The sequence below is a fragment of the Phoenix dactylifera genome, unplaced genomic scaffold, assembly GCF_009389715.1.
Source record: "Phoenix dactylifera cultivar Barhee BC4 unplaced genomic scaffold, palm_55x_up_171113_PBpolish2nd_filt_p 000186F, whole genome shotgun sequence".
Classification (NCBI taxonomy): Eukaryota; Viridiplantae; Streptophyta; class Magnoliopsida; order Arecales; family Arecaceae; genus Phoenix; species Phoenix dactylifera.
Window position 1 is genome coordinate 84,495 of NW_024067714.1, and position 21,962 is coordinate 106,456.

A 21,962-nucleotide genomic window follows, 5' to 3' on the forward strand; every position below is an offset into this window, starting at 1 on the left:
GGCATGGGTAAAAAGCCAAGTTTTGGTCATCTCAAGATTTGGGGATGTCCGGCCCACGTCAAGCGACAACAGGCGGACAAGTTAGAGCCTAGGACCATAAGTGCTCGTTTCATAGGATATCCTAAAGAGTCATTAGGATACAATTTTTACGTCTCAGAGGATCACAATGTGTTTGTGAGCCGACATGCCGTCTTCTTGGAAAAATAGTTTATCCTTGATAGAGGCAGTGGAAGGAAAATTGAGCTTGAAGAGAGAGTCTCTGAAAAGCAACGAGTCTTGGATCCTATAGAACCTATTCATACAGAGCCAGTACACGTTGTACCTCCTCCATCTCGTAGATCTAGTAGGGTCTCCCATCCTCCCGATAGATACTTAGGTATACTAGTAGAGGACACCGAGAAAATGTTCCTCATGGGAGATAGGGAACATGTACAGGATCCTAATACCTACAACGAGGCAATATCAGATATCGATTCCGAGAAATGGTTGGAAGCCATGAAGTCAGAGATAGACTCCATGTATTCCAACCAAGTCTGGACCTTAGTAGATCCACCACAAGGTATAGTACCTATTAGATGTAAATGGATCTACAAAAGGAAAATAGGTTCGGATGGGAAGGTAGAGACCTATAAGGCAAGGCTAGTGGCGAAAGGGTATAGTCAGCGCGAAGGCATTGACTATCAGGAGACCTTTTCACCTGTAGCCATGCTAAAATCCATTCGAACATTGCTTGCCATTGCAGCATTTCATGATTATGAAATATGGCAGATGAATGTGAAAACTGATTTCCTGAATGAATATCTTGATTAAGATATTTATATGGAGCAGCCTTTGGGTTTCACTTCCAGTGATGGTGGTCACAAGGTCTGCAAGCTGCAAAGGTCCATCTATGGACTGAAGCAAGCATCTCGGAGTTGGAACACTCGTTTCAATGATGCGATCAAATCGTTTGATTTCATCAAGAAAAAAGAGGAACCGTGTGTTTACAAGAAGGTTAGTGAGAGGGCTGTCGTGTTCCTCGTACTGTACGTAGATGACATCCTCCTGATAGGGAATGATATTCCCATGCTAACTTCGGTCAAGGTCTGGTTATCAAAAGAGTTCTCTATGAAAGACCTTGAGGAAGCATCCTACATTTTGGGGATTAAGGTCTATAGAGATAGATCTAAAAAGATGCTTGGCCTATCACAGAAGATGTACATAGAGGAGGTACTGAAGAGGTTCAGTATGGAAAACTCCAAGAGGGGTTTCATTACCCCTCAGGCATGGGATTCATCTCTCCAAGAAGATGTGCCCCAACACATCTGAAGAGATACAACGCATGAGCAAGATTCCTTATGCTTCGGCAATAGGAAGCCTCATGTATGTCATGCTGTGTACACGACCTGATATAGCTCTTGCTGTGAGTGTCACCAGCAAATATCAGTCAAATCCAGGCGAAGAGCACTGGACTGCTGTGAAGAACATTGCTTAAGTACTTAAGAACTAAAGATTTGTTCTTGATTTTTGGAGGATCATCAGGGTTAAAGGTAGAAGGATACACAGATTCAGATTTCATGACTGATATTGATGATAGAAAGTCTACATCTGGATATGTGTTCTTGTGCAATGGTGGTACGGTAAATTGGAAAAGTTCCAAACAACCGATCATTGCTAATTCTACCATGGAAGCTGAATATATCGCCGTCTTTGAAGCTGCAAAGGAAGCCTTTTGGTTCAAGAAATTTATTGCAGAGCTAGATGTAATGCCATCAGATGTCATCACACTCTACTGCGATAATAATGGTGCCATAGCTCTTGCTAAGGAGCCAAGGTCTCATCAGAAGTCCAAGCACATAGAGCCGCGCTTTCACCTCATACGCGACTACCTCGAAAAGAAATATGTCGAGGTGCAGAGAGTAGACTCCGCGGACAACGTGGCGGACCCTCTCACTAAGCAGTTAAATCAGCAGAAGACTTAAGCCCACCTTGAGAAGATGGGACTTAGATATATGATTGATTGGCTTTAATGCAAGTGAGAGATAGCTAGAGGTACTAGTCCGAAAATAGCTGGAACCGGTATGCAGACAGCTGGAACCGGTATCCACGCTATTCGAGTACTGATTCCAGGCCGGACCGGTCGGTACCGGGCCGAACCGGCTGATACGGACCGGTTCGGCAGACCATGGCTATATTTGTATATTTCATAATAACACTACAAATTAGGTGGTAGAGAAAAGTTCCAACCAAATTAATATAATTTACTAAAATATGATTAAATATCATAATTTCTTTTAGAATATCAAAATGCAGAGGCAACTACTCAATTGTTCCTCCCTATTGGGATGTGACCAAGTTTCATTACTAACTTACATCTAAAAAACAAGCTTTCATCTGCTGCAAGCAACCCTCCAGAACTTCAGATTTCCTCTTCGAACCTATACTAACTGCTTTCATATCGCACTCCATCATTGATCTAAGGAACGGCTTCCAAAGCTCATACCTGAATAGGAACATGTATAAATTCTATATAAATATATTATCAAAAAGGAACAGTAGTAACAAGGAAATATACACACAAAGGTTTTGAAAAAATGAAATTTACTAATATCAAGATTACAAGAAGTTCAAATATAACCTATTAGGCAATATTTCATGATTTTCAATACATCCTTCACAACAATAAGCAAAAAGTATGGCAGAGAAAAGTTTGTATGTATATTGACAAGGTCATTTTAGAAGGTAGCTATGACACATTGAATACAATATGGGGGGTTCAGGACTGGTAATAGTTGTATACACACTTACCAAGAGCTATTGTCTCTCATAAGAAAATATATATCCAAAATTCAAGGTAGTACATGTCATTATGAAGTTCATGAGATGCTTAATAGAGATAGCATAAGGAAGCAACAAAGTAATTGGGTCAAAGTGCTGGTTGGAGTCTTTGTTTGCATAGGAATAATTGGATTATGTAATATGAATATGTGCTAATTATCACTATCGAGAATAAGATGGTGCAATAGTCAATGCATCACTTAATCCTAGAGGATGTAGTACAATGTAACGGCAGTTGTATAAGTAATTTTCATAGATTTGGTGATGCAATGAGAGGTAATGTCTTGCTTCTTGCTTATCCAATAGAAAAGAGAACTGCAAGTAAGATAAAATAGACCATGAAATGCCAAGTAGAAAAAGGCCTAGGATTCTATCCATGTTAAAAATCCCAATTTAAATGGGATATAGTAGAAGCATCATTACCAACAATGATCACGACATAAATGTTAAGATTGTAAGAATTACCACTCATACAAACGTATCAACTATCAAGCTGTTCTGTTTTGAAGATTTAATGGTGTAGAATACCAAAAAAACTTTATTAATAAACAGAATAGAGGGGAGAAGCAATGAGAAGTAATAAAAAAAAGGAAAGGGGGAGGGGTGAACATAAAAGATCTGGGGTAAGTGAAAATTAAAATGATCCAATTCTTTCTTAATCCGAGATCGATTCCAATTCTTTCTTTGGAGAACATAACTGAAGGAGTTTGGCTCCAAATCAAGGTGTCGGGTCACTTGATCCACGTCAGACCAAACTAATCTATATTACACAATATTATGTATTATGTATATAAAGTTTATACTTTATTGTACAGTCACATATTGCCTCATATTTCTAATTATATACTTAATGTATATCAAGTTTACTAAATGATGGGTTCTTCTTGTTGTGACAAGCTATGTCCAAAATTTGTAGTTTGTTTTTGGGTTTGTTATTTTATAATTTTGTTTATTAGATTGTTTGTTTGTTTTATATTTCTTACTATTTGTTTTAAGAAGATTTTCTTGAATTATACAATAAATTATTAATACCAAAATATATTTTTTATAGTCCATATGACCCAAGAACCAAACTGATGTTTATTGGCTTGGTTTGTTTCGGCTCCTATCCTAAAAATTGGTGAACACATTGAGATTGGTCTGTACCAGGTTTGCCCCTATCTCAAACCGACCGAATCCATGTGCACACTTATGTACATTGTTGTAAAAAGAGATGCATGTTTATCAAATGATTCATGACAGATACACCAAGGTAATTTGCCTAACTTTAACTAGATATACTTGTATATATATATATTAAAGAACTTGGCTTTTGATTAATTTATAGTAACAAGTCACAAATAATCTTAGATATCTCCATTCATTGTATTTTACCATGTGCATTGCCTACCATATGGATAACAGAATTAACAACTTAACAACACAAATATGATCAAAATTACCATATATGATGTGCTGCATATTCTAATTATCTGTAAAATTTTGTTGGCGAAATGGCATAATTTTGATTCGGCGCTCATTCATTTAATGTTCATAAGGCTTAAATGATGGAATAATATCATCCAACTGTGATAAAGTTTGGCATTTGAGGCTACAGATGACAACATTATTCAAACTTAAATATAAACAATTTCTTTCACTTCAAAAATGATGGAAATAATAAAGTATGTTGTGTTTCTCCAATAGATATGTGGTCTAAGGTGCAAGATGTGCAGCAAACATGCGTTTATTCCTGAGCTTTAAGGTATTTCCATAAAGTATCACCTCGAGGAGTAAGGCAAGTTGATCCTCTAAGGTAAGCCTTTAAGAACACATTTCTAGGCAAGCATGTTTAGAAATGCTTATCATGTTCTCACCTCAAAGGCAAGGTGAGCCTCTAAAGTATTTCCAAAAACCGTCACTTTTTCTATGTTATATGACTGAAGCAGCATGAAACAAAGAAATTGAAAAAATTCTTAAAGTTGTTAAGTGATTCTAATAGCTGGTTATTAATTCTCCACCATTCATCAACAAGTTTCAGTATCCACTTCCTTATATCAGTATAAATAATGCCATGAAGGAGTTAGTTAGCTAGGTTTTCTTATGTTTCAGATCAACTTATGCATATCATTAGCAAATCCTGCATGGGGTTCATCCCTGAAGCACCTTTATTTCCTATGTCCTCACACATAAACATACTAAAAAGGGGAATTATAGAATTAAAAGCCCTAGTTGTAAATCACCACAAAATAATCCTTTCATTAGCCAAGCATCATAAATTTGGAATTCAACATAAGCAACTACAGAAATAGAGCAGCTCTTACATTTGTATGTTAAAACATCAAACCTAATATATTGATGCCACAATTGTAGAAGTCTTCGAAGGCCCACAATCATAGAAGACACTAAAAAATTTCTTGTCGTCAACCCCTGACATCAACGCATGAACTGTATATATTTTCTCTTGAAATTGCTTTTAACTCCTTGCTTTCGAAGAACATTTGTATAAATGGATGAAAGATCATAAAACCATTTCAAATGGGTATTTTAACATGCCAATGACTGAATGGCATCTTCAAAAAAACCTTTAAATACTGGTTCAAGTACCTATAAAAATCACCACCTGGTGTGGCACATACCACAGTATGTACTATACCAACAAAGGGAATAGGCCATTACTTGTTGGTTCAAATGAGTTTTAAAAATGAAAAAAAGAAAAAAAGATACGTCAAGAGATACAAGCATGCATTTGGCATAGGGTATTGCCTGAATGCAAAGTGCGGATTCACAGTTGATATGGCAAATCCCCATCAGTACACTCATATCATCAATCCTTAATCTCCATAGAGACAAAGAATGTTAAAACAAATTATTGTTGTCCATATTCTACATAATTAGAGAATGGTAGAATTGACGATGTGTTTTCCAACCATAAAAAATGATCCTAAAGTCTAGAGATTTAAAAGACATCTATAACAAACGTCCAAAGTAATAGACAAAAGTATATCTTTCAACACCAATAGCTTTGGAAAAAATATATGTATGCACTTAAAACATATGGATGCCATAGAATAATAATAATTTAGAAGTGAAAACTAAATTCTTGTGACTTCCATTGTCAATAATATGTTAAAAGCTGAACAATTCGCATTAAATTAGATGGTCATATTGCTTATAATAAAAACAATGGCATACCCCATCTCATCATAGCCCATTACCAACGCCTCGCCCTGAAATTAATGAATCTCAAGATTAACCAAAATTTATTATAGAGAACGAACAAGATTAAATTATAACTCCATCATATTATGTCTATTAAGGGTCAGTTTGGTTGCATGTAAGTGTCAGAAGTGCTAACAGTGAGTTTAGGAGAAGCAAGTCTATAGAATATAGATTTTGTTTAAGTTCTAAATGTTTGGCAAAAAAAAAAAAAAAGATGAGCTTCTAATCGTGACAAAAGTGAAATGGCCAGACATGGTCATTCTAAACATCTGGGATTTCGGTCAATTTGCTAAAGATTGTATCATGGTATGCTGAACCGGCCCGTACCGGCCGGTTCAGCCCATACCGGACCGGTCCGGTTCCATAGTGAAAAATGGTACAAGGCCCATACTGAGAGAACCCAGCCGGAGCTAGGAAAAAAGAAGAGGAGAGAGCAAGCAGGGGAGGGAGGGAGATGGAGAGGCTTCAGCGGGGGGCGGCGGAGCCCGCGGGGCGTGGCTGCGTCCTCGGTTTCGAACGCAGGTCCAGGCCGCATGTTCCGTCGGGGCGGGCCGAGGCGGCCGAAGCGCACGTCCGCCGCAAGCAAAGGGCCTTCCTGCCACGGCACGGCAGGCTGTCCGCGGCTGCAACACCCGCTGCTACCCCAGTGGGGCATTTGCCCAATGCCCTCCTGATGGCGGACCACTGCAGGAGAAAGAGGAAAAGAGGAAGAAGAAGGAAAGGAGGAAGAAGAGGTTATAGAGACACAGGAAGAAGAGGAGGAGGAGGAGGTGGCTAAGGTTTTTTTATTCAATTATCAATTGCCCTAATTCATGAGCAGGGTGGCCCTTATAGAGGCCTTACATCATGAATTGACCAAGTCAAACAATTAACAACTAACCAAACTTGGATCCTTCAATTAATTGACTAAGTCAATTAATTGATTACAAACCAAATTAAACCTTACTAACATTAGACCATTAAACCAATTGATCACACCCAAAATTAGACCTTTATAATTAGGTCTTACATTAATCAATTAATCCAATCACTTGACTCAACAACCAAATCAACTCCAAAATAACAGAAACACAACCAAATCAACTCAACAAAAGCAATTAATAAGGCAATAAAAGAAACATGACGCAGACTCGAATGAAACCAATCTGAGGTCCGACTCAACCTGGTGGCTCAAGAGCATCTCCCAGCCATAAGAATGCCAATCTTTCGTACGAACGCGAGCGAGTGGCTCTGATGATGCGATCATCTGAATGAAGGGCTCGGATGTCCCAATCACCTCTCCGAGGGTTCCAAATTACCAAGCATTGCAGATGGGGCTGGCCTGCATGCAAATTCCGTGCGCACGGTTCGCGGTCCGAGCCCGCACGGATGGTTGCCCGCCGCACCTGGGCCTCGATTCCCGATCCTTCTGGGACTCACGTCCTGCTGTGCCGGGTTGTGCTCTCGTGCAGGCAAACTGAGGCGTCCCGTGCGTGGAGCCCGCAGTCCGGGCCAACATATGCTCTCCGAATTAGCATCCCGGTCCGTCTAGGACTCGCACCCCTGTCTGCTATCCCCGCATACCGTGTCGGCGGGCCGAGGCCATCAACGCATCGCCCGCGACCTCCGCTCGGGTCCGACGGGCCAATCACAGAATGGCAACACGCGCCGACCGCGACCTCCGATGGCCTCCACCACCCCTTCGCGGCCTCCGCCGGCCCCCTGCGGCCCTTCACAGGCGGCAAAAGCCTGTCCTTCTTCCTTCCTCCTCCGCTCGCTTTCTCTTTCACCTCGTCTTCTCCATCTTCGACTGGGGCTCTCGGTACGGGCCCGGTACCAAAACGGTACCAAGATGATGAACCGGTCTGGTAGGCCACCGGTACGCCCACCGGTACCGATTCGGAATACCTTGGACTGTATTGTACTGGTTGTTCATGACATTCAAGAGAATTGAGATTTTAGTGTATTATGACTTAAACCAGCCCTAGAAATGAAATCTGGAAACTCATCTGGCTACCAACTTTGCACAGTAACCAAAGGATGATGGTAACATTCCTTGGTTGCTGGAGACAATACATCATCATTTAGGCGGGCTATCACACATTAATAAGCTGAGTTAGAAACAAGTTTGGCTGAAATTACGTAGTCAAGATAGGTTATGTTCTCATTGTGTGATAGTCTTTGCATGACCATGGTCTGAGGGATTCATATGGACCATAGTTAAAATATTAACTGAAGTCTGAATTATTGAAAATTCTGAAACATTCTTCTCTTTACCTAATGATTCTCCGAACTATTCTTCAAAAATGAATCGGTCAAGAACTATTCAATTATTCTCATTTACACATGAATTTTATGACTTGTTCACAAATTATTCATGACCATTTTAAGGATTTTTAGGTGTTACAAACTTACAAATTTATGATACTACATATTGTCACAAATGGTGACTTTTTTGTTGTCGTTTGTTACTTTTGCCTCTCCAATACTTATTTTTAAGTAAATAAATTTTTTAAATATTTTAGAAAGCCCATTTTTAATTTTATTTTTTTCCTAATTTTGTTAACTAAAATCATTGCGAACTTTTAATGAATTTTCAATTTTTTCATGAATTCCAATCATTAACCTTTCTGAGCGTCTAATAGTGAAAAAAGCAAGAAAGGCCGAACCAGACCAAACTACCCAGTTCGGCCCATATCGAGCCGGTAGAAAATCGGGTCGGTTTGGATCCCACCAGGTCAATTCGGCCATTGGAGGCGATTCCGGCCCCAAATCGGCCGGAACCGTCTCCGAACCGACTGGAACCGACCAGAAAACATCCAAACCGAACCGTACCGGCCGGAACCGGCCAGTTCCATTCGAACTCAATGCCAACTAGAGACCAAAACCGGTTCCGAACCGACTGGAACCAACCAAAAAAGATCCGAACCGGACCGTACCGGCCGGTTCCATTTGAACTCGGTGCAAACCGGACCTCCACTTTTCTTTGTTTGTTGATTATAAAATGTTGGAAAGGCCCTAGAAGGCCTTTCCAACATTATTTCTAAGTGACGGAGAGCTTTCCGCCTTTTCGTCTTCTCAAAACAAAAATCACACTATTTCAGCACTTCAGAAGGAAGATCCAAACCTAAATAAGGTGTGTTTTCTCTTTTCTAACTCATTCCTTCATTTTTGGGGGCTCGAAAAACTAGCTCAAAAATTGCAAAATAAGAAGAGATCATGCCAAAATTTTCGATTGTAGCTTGATTTTATTATATATTGGAGATCTATAGATGATCAACACAATGACATCAAAATTTATAATTTTTGGATTATATATAATTTTTAAAAATTAAAAATATATTTTTGGATTAAAAAAATAAATAAAATATATATAAAAATAAAAATTAAAAAATTGTAAAATCAGAAGCGTATTTAGGGACAGAAAAACTACTCTCCAATAAAATTTGGTGTCTATTTATTCAAATTTTGATGTGATCATGCACACAGTGGACTAGGCCTAAATTTGAAAAAAAACTGAGAAATAAGTTGCCTTTGATACATGCCCACCGGCCTAGAAAAATATATGTAGCATCTATTGTTGAATTCTATATGGATCTGAGCTCAAATTAATTTTTTAAAATATTAATATTTAAAAACTATTTTTAAATTTAAAAATAATAAAAAATATATAAATAATACCAAAAATATAAAAAAAAGTATTACATATTACATAATTGAAAAGTAATTTCTGAAGCAGAAAACATATTTTTTTGAATTTATGATATTTAAAATATTTTAAATTTAAAAATTATTAAAAATATATAAATAAATAAAAAGTATATGAAAAATTAGTATTATATATTAGATAAATCAGATGTATTTTCTGACGTAAAAAAAATTATCGTCATCGTAACGAAATTTTACTATTTTTAAAATCATAATTTAAACATCGATAAACCTTAAAACAATTTTAAAAATAAAAAAAAATAAGAAAACAAAAAGAAGGCAAAAAAGTGCCAAAAATCAATACCAAACAGGTATGCATCTGTTTAGCAAGTAATGATACAGTTCAATTTGTTACCATACTGATACTTGAGCACTACAGTACCTAGTACCCATGTGTCGCTATTGTTTTTATTTTTTCTTTTTCTTTGCAAAGATATAGAAGGCCATCTTACACAATGACAATAAAAGTTACTGTTATAGATCAAAGATTACAAATGATACCATAGCATATAAATAGAACTGTTAATATTGGATCTTCCTATAGTCCTGTTGTATTACTGAAAAACATATGTAAAACTCTTAAATATACAATTACATATACTTGCATATTATCGTATAGTTTTTATCATGAATTTTGAGCTTATTTGTATTATTAATTAGTAAAGTAGATTTAGATTGTTTAATTGTATGAAAATTACTTGAAACTATGCAGCGTCCATGATAAATTGCAATAAGCTCCACATAACTATAATGATTAATGATCCTAGATTTCTCAAAAAGAAATTGTTCACAACTATGTTTAGTTGTTTACTTAAACATGTATATACACTAGCATAAAGCAATTAAATCAGTGTCTTTAAAGGGAAAAAAGAAATAACTAGCATATATTTGCATGTCAATTGCAAATCCTTTTACATACTAGGGTACTTTTCCCATGCTGTTTGTGCCAAGTGTTGGCAAAATATAGCACAATAATGTACAATTCTATCACTTGACTAATAAAGACAATATGCAATACTTCATGGACACAATACACAATACTTCAATCTTTCAAATGAATTAGCTTCAAACTATATTCGTGCATTAGTTTTCCAGGGCAACACACTCGCGCACATACAGAAAGAAAAAAGAAAGAAAAAGAAATTGAATGAACATAAAGTAGTGAGATATACAAGATTTGTTGGCGAGAAACGTGTATTTGAATCTTTGGTTGCATAACATCGATCAAGTAGCTTTTTGATGTGATCATGCATTGTTGCATCTGTGCCAATTCCTGCCTAAAAACAGAAAGAAGATGTCATCGGTCAAGAATCTACTTTAAGAAATGTATAAAATTAACAAGACATCTCTTTTAAGTTTAAGCTAACAAACTTACTAGCAATGAATACAAAATTACATATAGTTATGAAAGATAATAGAATGTTGTTATTATCGAAAGACTCAATGCCAATGAATACTTACCTTGTCCATACAACTAAGCAAATCAGCTTCACTTAAAAGTTGGGGTGGTCTTGTCACCCCTGAATCAAGTGTCAAAGTTGTTGGAATAAACTGCATAAAAATAAAGGGACATTTAACCCCTTATCCATCTTGCCATATAAATATTGATTCGGGAAAATATATATGTGCATGCATAAATATGCATATATATACATTTACAAATATGTATTTATTTACATACATGCATTTGTACATGAATATGTTCTTATATGGAATATCAACAATTAAAAAAATAATTATTATTATAAAAGATACAATTTAAACTTGGTAATATTGATAATAAAACCATCTTCAATATCATATCCAAATGTGAATATATATTCATGTATGTATATATGTATGTATATGAAATATCAAGTAGCAACTAACAGACAAATCTAACAACTACATAACATACATTGCAGACCTGGTAAAACTTGATAAAACAGCCCTATTTAAAAATAAACTAAGAACTGTAAAATGGAAAAGTTAAATCTATAAAGAAATGCTAAATCTTACTATTGGTGTGAATCCCTGAGCAACCAATGAAGAAGTGTCTCAGATAAATTTTCTATTTGGCAACAAATTTAGTTAAACTAATTTCATAAGTGAAAAAATGAAAAAAGAAATTACAGAAGTTTGAAAATCATTAACATAGGAAAATAACAATCCACAAATCACAAGACAGTACCATCATTTCATCAAAATAGTAATCAACATAAGATGGCCACTTTTTTCCTTGACAATAATAAGACCACATAGAAGAGATAAGAATCAAAACACTTGATCATTGCTCACTATTTTGACAAATTTCTAAATTCTATGCTAACAAGGATAAGTATTAACTATACCAAGTAATCAAATATTGGACCATATTATACAGAGTCATATCATATGCATCATCCATCACCCCACGGCACCAATGTCCACTCCCCAAGCGTCCCCTTGGAAATTCACTATAATCCCTCGGATTACAGTTGGATTGTTTTCCGAGCTCACAATCCAAAAACCTTTACAATTGGTTTTCCCGATTCACCAAAAACCTATGTTGGTTTTCCGGGGTCACCAACAACCTATTCCGTTGGTTTTACGGGCTCACCAACAAACCTTACAACAGGATTAAGAATACAAGAAACAAAGCTCCTAAATAAGCATATAAATCAAATATGCACAAAGGAGAAGAAAAGAAAAGATGTTATCTCTTTGAAGGCGCTTTTCTTTTCTTCGCTGAGATTGCTTCACTCTTCAAGGGTTGGTGGAGCTCTTGATTTCTTTTTGAATGTGCTCAACCACCTTCTTTTTTGTTGTTGGAATGAAGCAAAATTAATCAAACACTTTGAGGCTAGGGTTTTTCACTTGAATGTCCTTGTTAATTGCAAAAGATTCTTTCCACTGATGAATACCCCTTAAATACTTCCCCAACCTCTAATAGTACCTCTCTAGCTGTTTGAATGGAGAAACTAGCCATTGGAGACTCAAAAAGCACTTCTGCAGAACTAGCCGTTATGTTGTCAGTCGTGCTGGGGTCGACCCAAGCATATCTGGAGTCGACTCAAGTAACTGTTCCTCAGACTGGGGTCGACTCATGTATTCCTGGGGTCGGCTCTGGCTGCAGTGGGGTCAACTCAAACTTTTCTGGGGTCGACCCTCTCAGGTTTCCAGAGAGTTGTCTTTCCGTCATTCTGGGCTGGGGTCGACTCAGGTTCTCTTGAGGTCGGCTCAATCTTTTCTAGGGTCGACCCTCTCAGGGATTCTAGAGATCTGATTTTCTGATTCTTCAGGCTGGGGTCGACTCAGCTTCTCTTGGGGTCGACTCGAGCTTCAGTGGGGTCGACTCAATCTTTTCTGGGATCGACCCTCTCAAGAATTCCAAAGAGTTGCTTTTCTGGCTCTTTTCACTAGGGTCGGCTCATCATATCTTGGGGTCGACTCAACCTAGGGTCGGCTCAAGGTTTTCTGGGGTCGACCCAAGGTTTGTGCCAACTTGTGTCATCTTGTGCCAGAGTATGCCAAGGAGTGCCAGGGTTGACTCCATTACTTCTAGGGTCGACTCCAATTCTGTGCCAAGTGTTCCAAGGTTGTATCACATCGTGCCAAGACGTACCAAATGTATCAGGGTCGACTCCAAACTACTTGGGGTCGACTCTAACCATGTTTTTCTACGCTTAAAGATTAGTTTAGCACAATGAAGTAATAAAAAGATATTCCAATGAAATTGATGAAGTATGGCACATTCAAGTTTCATTTCTTTAATTAACAGAATTACAGAAATGCCCCTTATTAAGAGAAACTTCACTCTTAGTTTGATCAATCTGAAAATTAGATTTTCTCTCAAGTTCTTTTAGTAGAATTATCCTTGGATGAGTTCTTGAGGATCATATTAAGCATTGTAGATGAGTGTACCATGAGTGTATCAAGTTTGTTAGATGTATCGAGAGTGTATCACTTTTCTCTTACTTGATTAACTTTGTTAATTGCATTGGTTCTTCCCTATGGCCTTCATGGTTTTGTAAACATCAAAATAACATTATGATTCTCACATATCAGCAAGCATCAAGATGTATTGGTCAATCCCTTTAGTAACCCTTTAGTAAACAAAAATAGAGATCTATAGACTGGAACCATTCCATACATCAAAAATGCGGCGAATTGGGAGCTTTTTGGAGGGTTACCCTCAGTTTTTAGGGTAAGAAATGGATATTTTCAATTTTCAAGGGCCAACAGAAAGATAAAAATGAATAAGAGTTTTTATTTTGAAAAAGAAAAAAGATTTTGCCAACCCAAACGTCAAATAAGCATGCCTCCAGTATTTCTACTATGCATGATTGATTCCAACTGATTCGTGCATTCATTTCAAATAATATTCAGGGGAGAATTATTATAATCATCGTCTTAACATTATTTTATTAATAATGAACAACATACAAAAAGATCCAAAAAAAATAAAGCAAAATAAAGTTTGGATAGAAAAGCGAACAGCACAAACAAAACCATGGGGATAAAATGGAATGATCTATTAATGCAAAAGTCTCATGAAGCAATTTAGATGGAAAGCATAAGAAGACTGATAGCAAACCTGTTGCCCAATTGTGTATGTTGGGAGTATAGTACCTCCCCAAGATTCAAATCTATAGACATCCAAGTAATTTTTCTACAAAAGAAAAATAAAAAAGGATTAAAATCTAAGGATAAAAATTTCAGTCAAACAATATTGAATGGGGCATTAAAAATATCTATATCCATTTATCACAAGAAAAACTCATAACCTTTTAATAAAGTTCAACTCCCTGTAGACAGATATGGCAGAAGACAATAATGTGAAACTTTGATCTTTCACCTTGGACAAAAGGGAAACACAGATAATAAATTTGAAAGATATCCTCATGTTGCTTATTTATCAAGAACACAGCTTAGCTCATACCCCTGCTTTGAGTCTTTCCTACTTACATATTGAATCATGTGCTTGTTCCTTTCTCATACAACCCACTCCAAGTAAATGATAGACCAAAACATATTTGAATTAGCAATGTTCACATTGAACTTTTTATCAATTACAATCATCCCATTATATGATCTACTCCCATAAAAATTACTTGTTTGGAAAGTTAAGAAAACAACCCACTTGTCCATAGAATCCTATTCATGCCTCACATATGAGTCACAAAGTGGCAAAATCTGGAATTTTTTGTGGCTATCTTGTTCAAAGTACACCAATCAATAAAAGCATGACTTTCTCCTCTTCCAAAGAAATTAGCATATTCATTTCTTTTTAAGTTTCAATAATCAAGTAGAGCTGCATATGAAACACTATCATCATAACTTGTATAAGGATTTAAATCAACAGCTTTTGATACATAGATTGAAAGATACCTAATTTAATTCAACATGTGAATATCAACTTTTCCATTTCAAGGAGAACAGTGAATAAGCTAATAAAGTATCGAACATCAAGTGGAATTCCACAATCAAAATGACAAGTTGTAATGATGCTTTAATTATGAACCAGAAAATCCTACACAATCTATTATAGTTATAATATTTTTTCACATAGGTACATGTAATTCTTTTCTTAACCAAGTCATCGTCATACAACATATAAAAATACCTGACTTGATTTAAGTGGAACTTGTATTGAACATTAATGATTAAATGATGTTAGGTATCTTATTCTATTATCTCTAACTTGGATGGTGCTCCTAAGATTAAGGTTTGCCATCTTGGTTTTGGCCCATACCAGTGTCACACTAACACTGTGTCCGTATAGTATGGTATGGAGTCTTTTCGGAGTACTGAGCATCAGTACGCCACCCGTACCGAGTACCAGTACCAAACCAGTATAGTACAGTACGCCTTGTACCGTCCGATTTGGTTGGTACGGCGAACCATGCCTAATATCATTATATGGTGGCTTCTATGCTACACCCTATGTTAAGATTATTAGAGTTGGTTTTTTGTTTTTAACTCCTCTGCATGAAAAACCATCTGAAAAGATGCCAAATCAGATATGGTTATGGGTCAAGTAACATATTGCTGCCCAGCCCTCGGCAGAATGATTTCGCTTAGAGGAAACATTAGCACAATACAAGCTTGTTGGAGTTTCTATAGTTGCTTCTAATCCCCAGCCACAGTGAGTTCAGTCATACTTGTATATGTCACTCTCTCCCATGCAGGTCCAATCTCTCATACGCACCTTCAAATTGTTGGTCATCCTTCATACATCATGAACAATACAGCAAGCTGTCTCCTTAATTAGTCAACTATATCTATCCTGGATAGAGCACTAGGTACAAGATTGTCAGTGCTGTACTCCTTTCCTAGAACCTCTCCCACTCTTACAGCATGATGTCTCCTTTATCTATATTGTTGGCTCCTTGATCTTTCCTACTTGATCTAGCTTTCCCATTGACCACCTAAATTACGAATCCAGTCTCATCTCCAATGGACGTTGTTGAATTTTCCACTTAATTCCGAGACAAATCTCAAAACTCATTGCCCCTCTAATGCATTCTCCCCTCCCTCACCTGTAGTTGTTCCTTATACCTTAAATGATGATCCCACTGGACTACTTTGCATTATTCAGATTGTCGCCAGAAGCACATTTATCAACTACCCTATTGTTATGACATTTCTTTCTTTGTGCTTTACTGATTTAATCTTTCTTGCAACAATTCTCTCATCTTTAGAGAAACTATATCATAACTCATAAGCCAAGAAACATCCACAATATTTGTGTAGAACCGAAGAGTCGTAGACTTTATAGCACATTGGGGCTTCAAATCCCTTTTCAAAAGAAAAGAACTAAGGAATCAGTTCTTCAAAATCAAGACTGATTTAGATATCTTTATTAAGACATATTAGGCCCTTCCAGTCAATTACGACTTAATTTAGAGAGGGGTATTTTAGATGCAATGATTTTTTTCCTGAGAAGGAGATGACTATTATAGGAAGCCTATTGATGAATAACTCGTAGTTGGCCTTACAAACAAGGAGAAGTGTTATGTGAAGCCTCCAAACCCTTGCTATCCCCATTGATAAATGCTCATGATATGCACAAGCCCACACTGTTCCTCGCTGACATAGAACAAAACTGCAGGTAACCTGTCTATGCATCTTTTCTTCAAAGAAAAACTCAACAGATGCTTACCTAATAAGGTGTATAAGCAATTTTGGTGAGATACCATCAAGCTGGTATTTCCTACTTACGACTTTTCTTTAATACAGTCATTATGGGTGTTGAAAATTAGGTCAAAGTTAGATCATGAGACTAAAGAAGGATGCGAGTCATATTAGGATTTATTTCCATTGCTTGTTTCAAAATGCTTATCATCTGTTTGATTATTTCGAGGGCCTTAGACTCATCTATGCTAGCAAGTTTTATACAGATAGTCGACATATGTAACAGAAAAAAAAAGTTTTGTTGTTTTACTGTTTTCTTCTTATTGCTATAACCCAAGCATCTCCTTTGCCTACTTTCTCTGGTTTTATTCTTAGCCACTGTCACCTTGTAGCCCTCCGATAAGACTAGATTCAAGAAATGAAATTTCATCCAAAACTAATTCGCTTCCACCAAAACAGATCAGTTCTGGCCAAGACTGATCCAAGACTGACCAAAATTTTGGTCCATTTTGTCTGATTTCAACCAGTTTTGGCTGAGCTTTAGCCAATTTCTGCAGTTTCAGCAAAAAAACGACTGAGACTGCTTTTTTATCTTTTGTTTCTGTTTAACAAGTATATGTGTTTAATGTTTTCTAAAATTTGACCATATCACTCGATCCCACATTTATCCAAGGTTCTAGTTAGGCCTGTTAACGAGCCGAGCTGCTCGGGCTCGGCCCGGTAACAGCTCGGCTCGAGCTCGGCTCGTTAGTCAAACGAGCCCGAGCCCGAGCCCAAAATAAGGCCCGTTTAAATTCGAGCCCGAGCAGCTCGCTAGCCCAAACAAGCTCGTGACTTAACAGAGCCCGCGGCCCGCACCCATACTCCAAAACCCTAACCATTGGTCCATTGTTCCCAGGCTTTAAAAAATTAAAAGGTTCAGCGGCTGGTACAGTGGTATCAACACTCGGTGGTCTTCCCCTCCTCTGCCGGCGACCCCAACGTCCCCCACCAGCACTGCGCCCCGGCTACGCCGCCCTTGCAGCCCTCCCACCCGGCCGCTGCCTCCTTCGTCGCCGGCCCCTCCAACCCCAGCCTCCCCTTCTTGTCCTACAACATCGGCTCCGCCCCCTCCAGTTTACCCTTTCCGCCCCCGTCTTCGATTCCGCTGTCGGCAGCCCCCTCTCCACCGGCGCTGTCTCCTTCGACGACGAGACCCCTCTCCTCGAGGAGTTCGGCATCAACACCCGCCAGATCTAGCGCACAACCGCCTCCATCCTCAACCCCTTCCGTGTTAACCCTGACCTCCACGAGGACGCCGACATTTCCGACCCCTTCCTCTTCCTCATGGCCTTCAGCCTCTTCCCGCTCCTCACCGGCAAGTTCCACTTCGGCATCATCCTCGGCTGGGTCATCGTCGCCGCCCTCTTCATTTACGTCGTCTTCAACATGCTTGCCGGCCGCCGCCCTCTTCCTTTAGCTCGTGATTGAAATGAGCTTCACCTAGGCAAAAAAAAAAAACCGAGCTTTACAAGCCCGGGCCGAGCCTTTGTTTTGCTGGGCGAGCCCGAGCTCGAGCCCAATACAAAGCTCGGTACCGAGCCCGAGCCCAAAATTCTCTGAAACAAGCCGAGCCCGAACCTCCCAAGCTCGGGCTCGGCTCGGCTCGTTAACAGGCCTAGTTCTAGTGATAAAATATATGTATTTTTCTTCAAAGTTGCATCACTATAGTGGACAAACTGCAATCTTGATGTGTGCCTTCACTAATTAGGAGCATTATGTGTTTCCATGATTCGTTCTTGTTACCTACATGAACTCTTTTCTCTCTTTTTTCAGAATAATGAAATAGTATAACGAAATAATGAAATAAAATACCTCTCATTTGAATGGATTTTCTTTCTTCAATGGATTATAAATCCAATAGAATGAATAAATATGAAAATCTAAAAAATAGAGAAAAGTGTTGAAAAATTATAATATTAGAGGAGAAAAGTGCAATATATAAAATGCATTAAGTTTAAATATGGTTTAATTTAACCAGAAACTATCCAAATTCCACGCTACAAATTATGATCCCAAAAGACTCAAAAACACAATAAAATGATGTGAAATAACTTTTATTGATCTTTTTCATGATTCTTATATTTTTCATTTTCTACCTTTTTTGACTAAAGTTTCAAAACTCAAAACAAAACTGCCAGAAATGCTAAAAAGCAGAGCTCTAACTAAACAATCAAAACCAAAACAAAGAGCAAGTTTTAAAGCCTCAATTAGATTGCATTTTTTTGATATTATAACAGAACAATAAATTCACCTTTCAGAAGCAAAGGATTAAAATTGCTCCGCAATAACTTGTCAGGCTTGATACCGTTCAATATTAAAGGATTTTAGGAAGACTACTACCAACTTCATGACACCAAATAATATCAAGAAGAAAACCATCATGAAGCAAACAAAGAATCCCTTTGTTTTACTAGATTAAAATTCCCCATCCGAAATTATTTGTATTTAGCATATTTGGTCCCCTATTATATTTTTCTTCTCATGCAGGAACAAAAAAAGGACATCTAATGAGCAAGATGACATCTGGATTGATTTTAGCAATGAAGACATGACAGTTTAAAATTGACACCTCCATCAAAATACCCATCATTACAAATCGTTTCATGGTCAACATTGAATGGCTCCTTTGCTCAACTAACCTATAAACTTGTCAACTATGTTCCCGACAACCCATGATAGTGGTACTTGCTTACAAGTGTTGTCCTTCAATGATTTATTCTAATAAATCTTGAATTAATTCTTTTACTTGTTGAGCTCCATTTGTTGTCTTTTGGTTTTCCTCTCTATCTTGTTTTTGTTCTTTCACCATCAACTTCCAAACTCAATATTGGCTTGTATTACCTTCAGCTTCTTTGATCACAATAGCTGTACTATAATTCACCAAACACCAACTTGATTATGTTTATTCACTTGTTGGACTTCATGTGGCATCATCACCTGGTTCCTCTATTTAGACATTATAATCAAAGGTTCAATGGTTGCCCATATTTTCCTGCATTTCTAACATCAGCTTGAGACAATCTTGGACACTAGGCTATTTTTAAGGTCTCAAAGATGTCCTCTCTCCTAAGATTTATGAAATCACAATGAAGCACATCACCAAATAATTTCATCACTGATACTCCCATGGAGCTTCATCTAATGATCTACATTGGCTAGCTACCCCAGGATATGTTGCTGTATGATTGGTTGATGTGACAGCTTGCTAACTTGGCTCTCTGCAAATTATAGATTGTGCAAGTTGTTAACGCCAGAACCATGTAAGAATGCTCCATCTCATGGGACTTTTGTGGCATCATCATCTGAAATTGTGAACCTTATTGTCCAGCACATTTTTCCTTGGAAATCCATTGTCTTCTAAAAGAGAAAGTAAATTGTCAGTTGTCCCCTGGCAGAGGCCAAGAATCATATGTTAGATTATAGATGGAAGAGATTTCATACTCTAACAGTAGGCATCATACCATACATCCACACACCCTTCTTCTAGGAAACTTGAAGGGCTATCTCAATTGTGAGCAGTTTAAATTTTTAAAAGCAATGGACACATATCAAAGATAAATTGTTTCCTTGTGCATCAGCTTTATCAAATACCATTTTGTACCCTACCCATGAAAACTCCCTCATCTCTAGGAATAGGTAGAAGTAGGGAAAACACTCGATTAAGGCCAAGCATCAAGTGAAAACTCAAAATGGCATAGGTTATTTGCCATCATTATCCTTCATTTTCAGTTTCCGCAATATACCACTATCTCCACAAGTCTAGTATAAAATACATGGGTTATTCTAATTTCCAACAATTTGACTCTTTTTCAAGTTATCATCATAGGCAGCTATACTTTTCCTTCCATCATTCCATCGAGTAATTTGCAATTTTTTTGTAGGACCGACTACCTTTGCTTTCAATTATTTCAGAAAAACTCTCATCCTATGATCCAGCATGAGTTTAAATTAATGTACATATTTTTACCAAAAAATGCATGCATCATACTTCCTGCATTAGGTCTGCATCTTACGGCTTTGTTTGGTTGCTAGTTAAGTAGTGGATAAGGGGAAGCTACCAGTTAACAAGCCAATTACCACCCAAAAGTTAGTGAATATAGTTATTCAGCCAAAGTCTTAAAAAGGTACTTAACCCAGGTAACTTTATTTCAAGGGAATGGTAAAATAAAGTTGACCACCAAAGTGCTCTCTCTTTCTCTCTACTTTTTCACATTTTCCACAACTTATTCCACTAATCATGGGAGCACCAACCAACCAAACGGTGAATAACTTTATCCATTGGTTAGCTGCTTAGGAGGGTGGTTACAAATAGTTAAATCTGTTTAGGAGCTAGTTAGTTGTTCAGCGTCCAAACACGGCATAAATTATATAGAAAACTAGTGCAATGTTGCATTATTATTGTCTTTCCTGGATTTTGTCTATAGTTATGAATAAGAAAAAGTACATTGCATCATTGTTGTCTTTCCAGAACATTGTCCACAGTTACGGATGAAAAAAATAGAATGCCTAACCTTTGAAAAGGATTAAGCATTTCCTAGATTTTGTCTACAGTTATGAATAACAAAAAGCACATCGGATCATTGTTGTCTTTCCAGGACATTGTCCACGATTACGAATGAGAAAAATAGAATGCTTATCCTTGGAAAAGGATTAAGCAATTGACAACTAGCACTAGACCTGTTCAACAAGCGGGGCAGGCTGGGTTCAATTCGCGCTCAACCCAAGATATAACTAAAAGTAGCCAATCCTAAGCTTAGCCTAGCCCTGCCTTTGGGCCTACTTCCCAGGCTTGAGCCCAATACTTACTCAGGCTTCGGGCTTTAGGCCAGGGCTCGAGCTTACTGGACATTGTCGAGGTGATGAGTGCGGAGCATGGAAGCATGCCAGCATTGCAGGTGAAAATGAGGGCGAACGGAGGAGAAGACGGTATAGCGGCAGTGGTGAAAGTGGAGTCGAGGTCGCTAGATGGAATGAGGGGCTGGACGCCGTTGTAGAGATTGAGGAGGGAGCTGACAAGGGCGAAGGTCGAGTTGAGGAGGCAGGGGTGTTCGAGTCGAGTGGAAGGCGGGGGCATTCAGGTCTCACGAGGGGTGGGAGGCATTCGGGTCGCAACGAAGGGC

The 21,962-nt window shown here is 37.8% G+C and overlaps 1 protein-coding gene across 3 annotated transcripts in view; it reads right to left on the minus strand.

Annotated features, from left to right (window-relative positions):
• LOC103720113 (DNA topoisomerase 3-alpha) overlaps positions 1–21,962 on the minus strand; it is a 74,814-nt gene that overhangs the window by 25,098 nt on the left and 27,754 nt on the right. For 2 of the 3 annotated variants that reach the window (XM_008809676.4, XM_008809677.4), the window contains exons 11-15: positions 14,261–14,335; positions 11,167–11,256; positions 10,878–10,982; positions 5,992–6,026; positions 2,353–2,482 (exon numbers count right to left, since the gene is read on the minus strand). In XM_008809676.4, coding sequence (XP_008807898.2) covers positions 2,353–2,482; positions 5,992–6,026; positions 10,878–10,982; positions 11,167–11,256; positions 14,261–14,335 — 435 coding nt within the window. The remainder of the gene's footprint in view (positions 1–2,352; positions 2,483–5,991; positions 6,027–10,877; positions 10,983–11,166; positions 11,257–14,260; positions 14,336–21,962) is intronic. The other variant, XM_039117137.1, reaches the window with a different exon arrangement.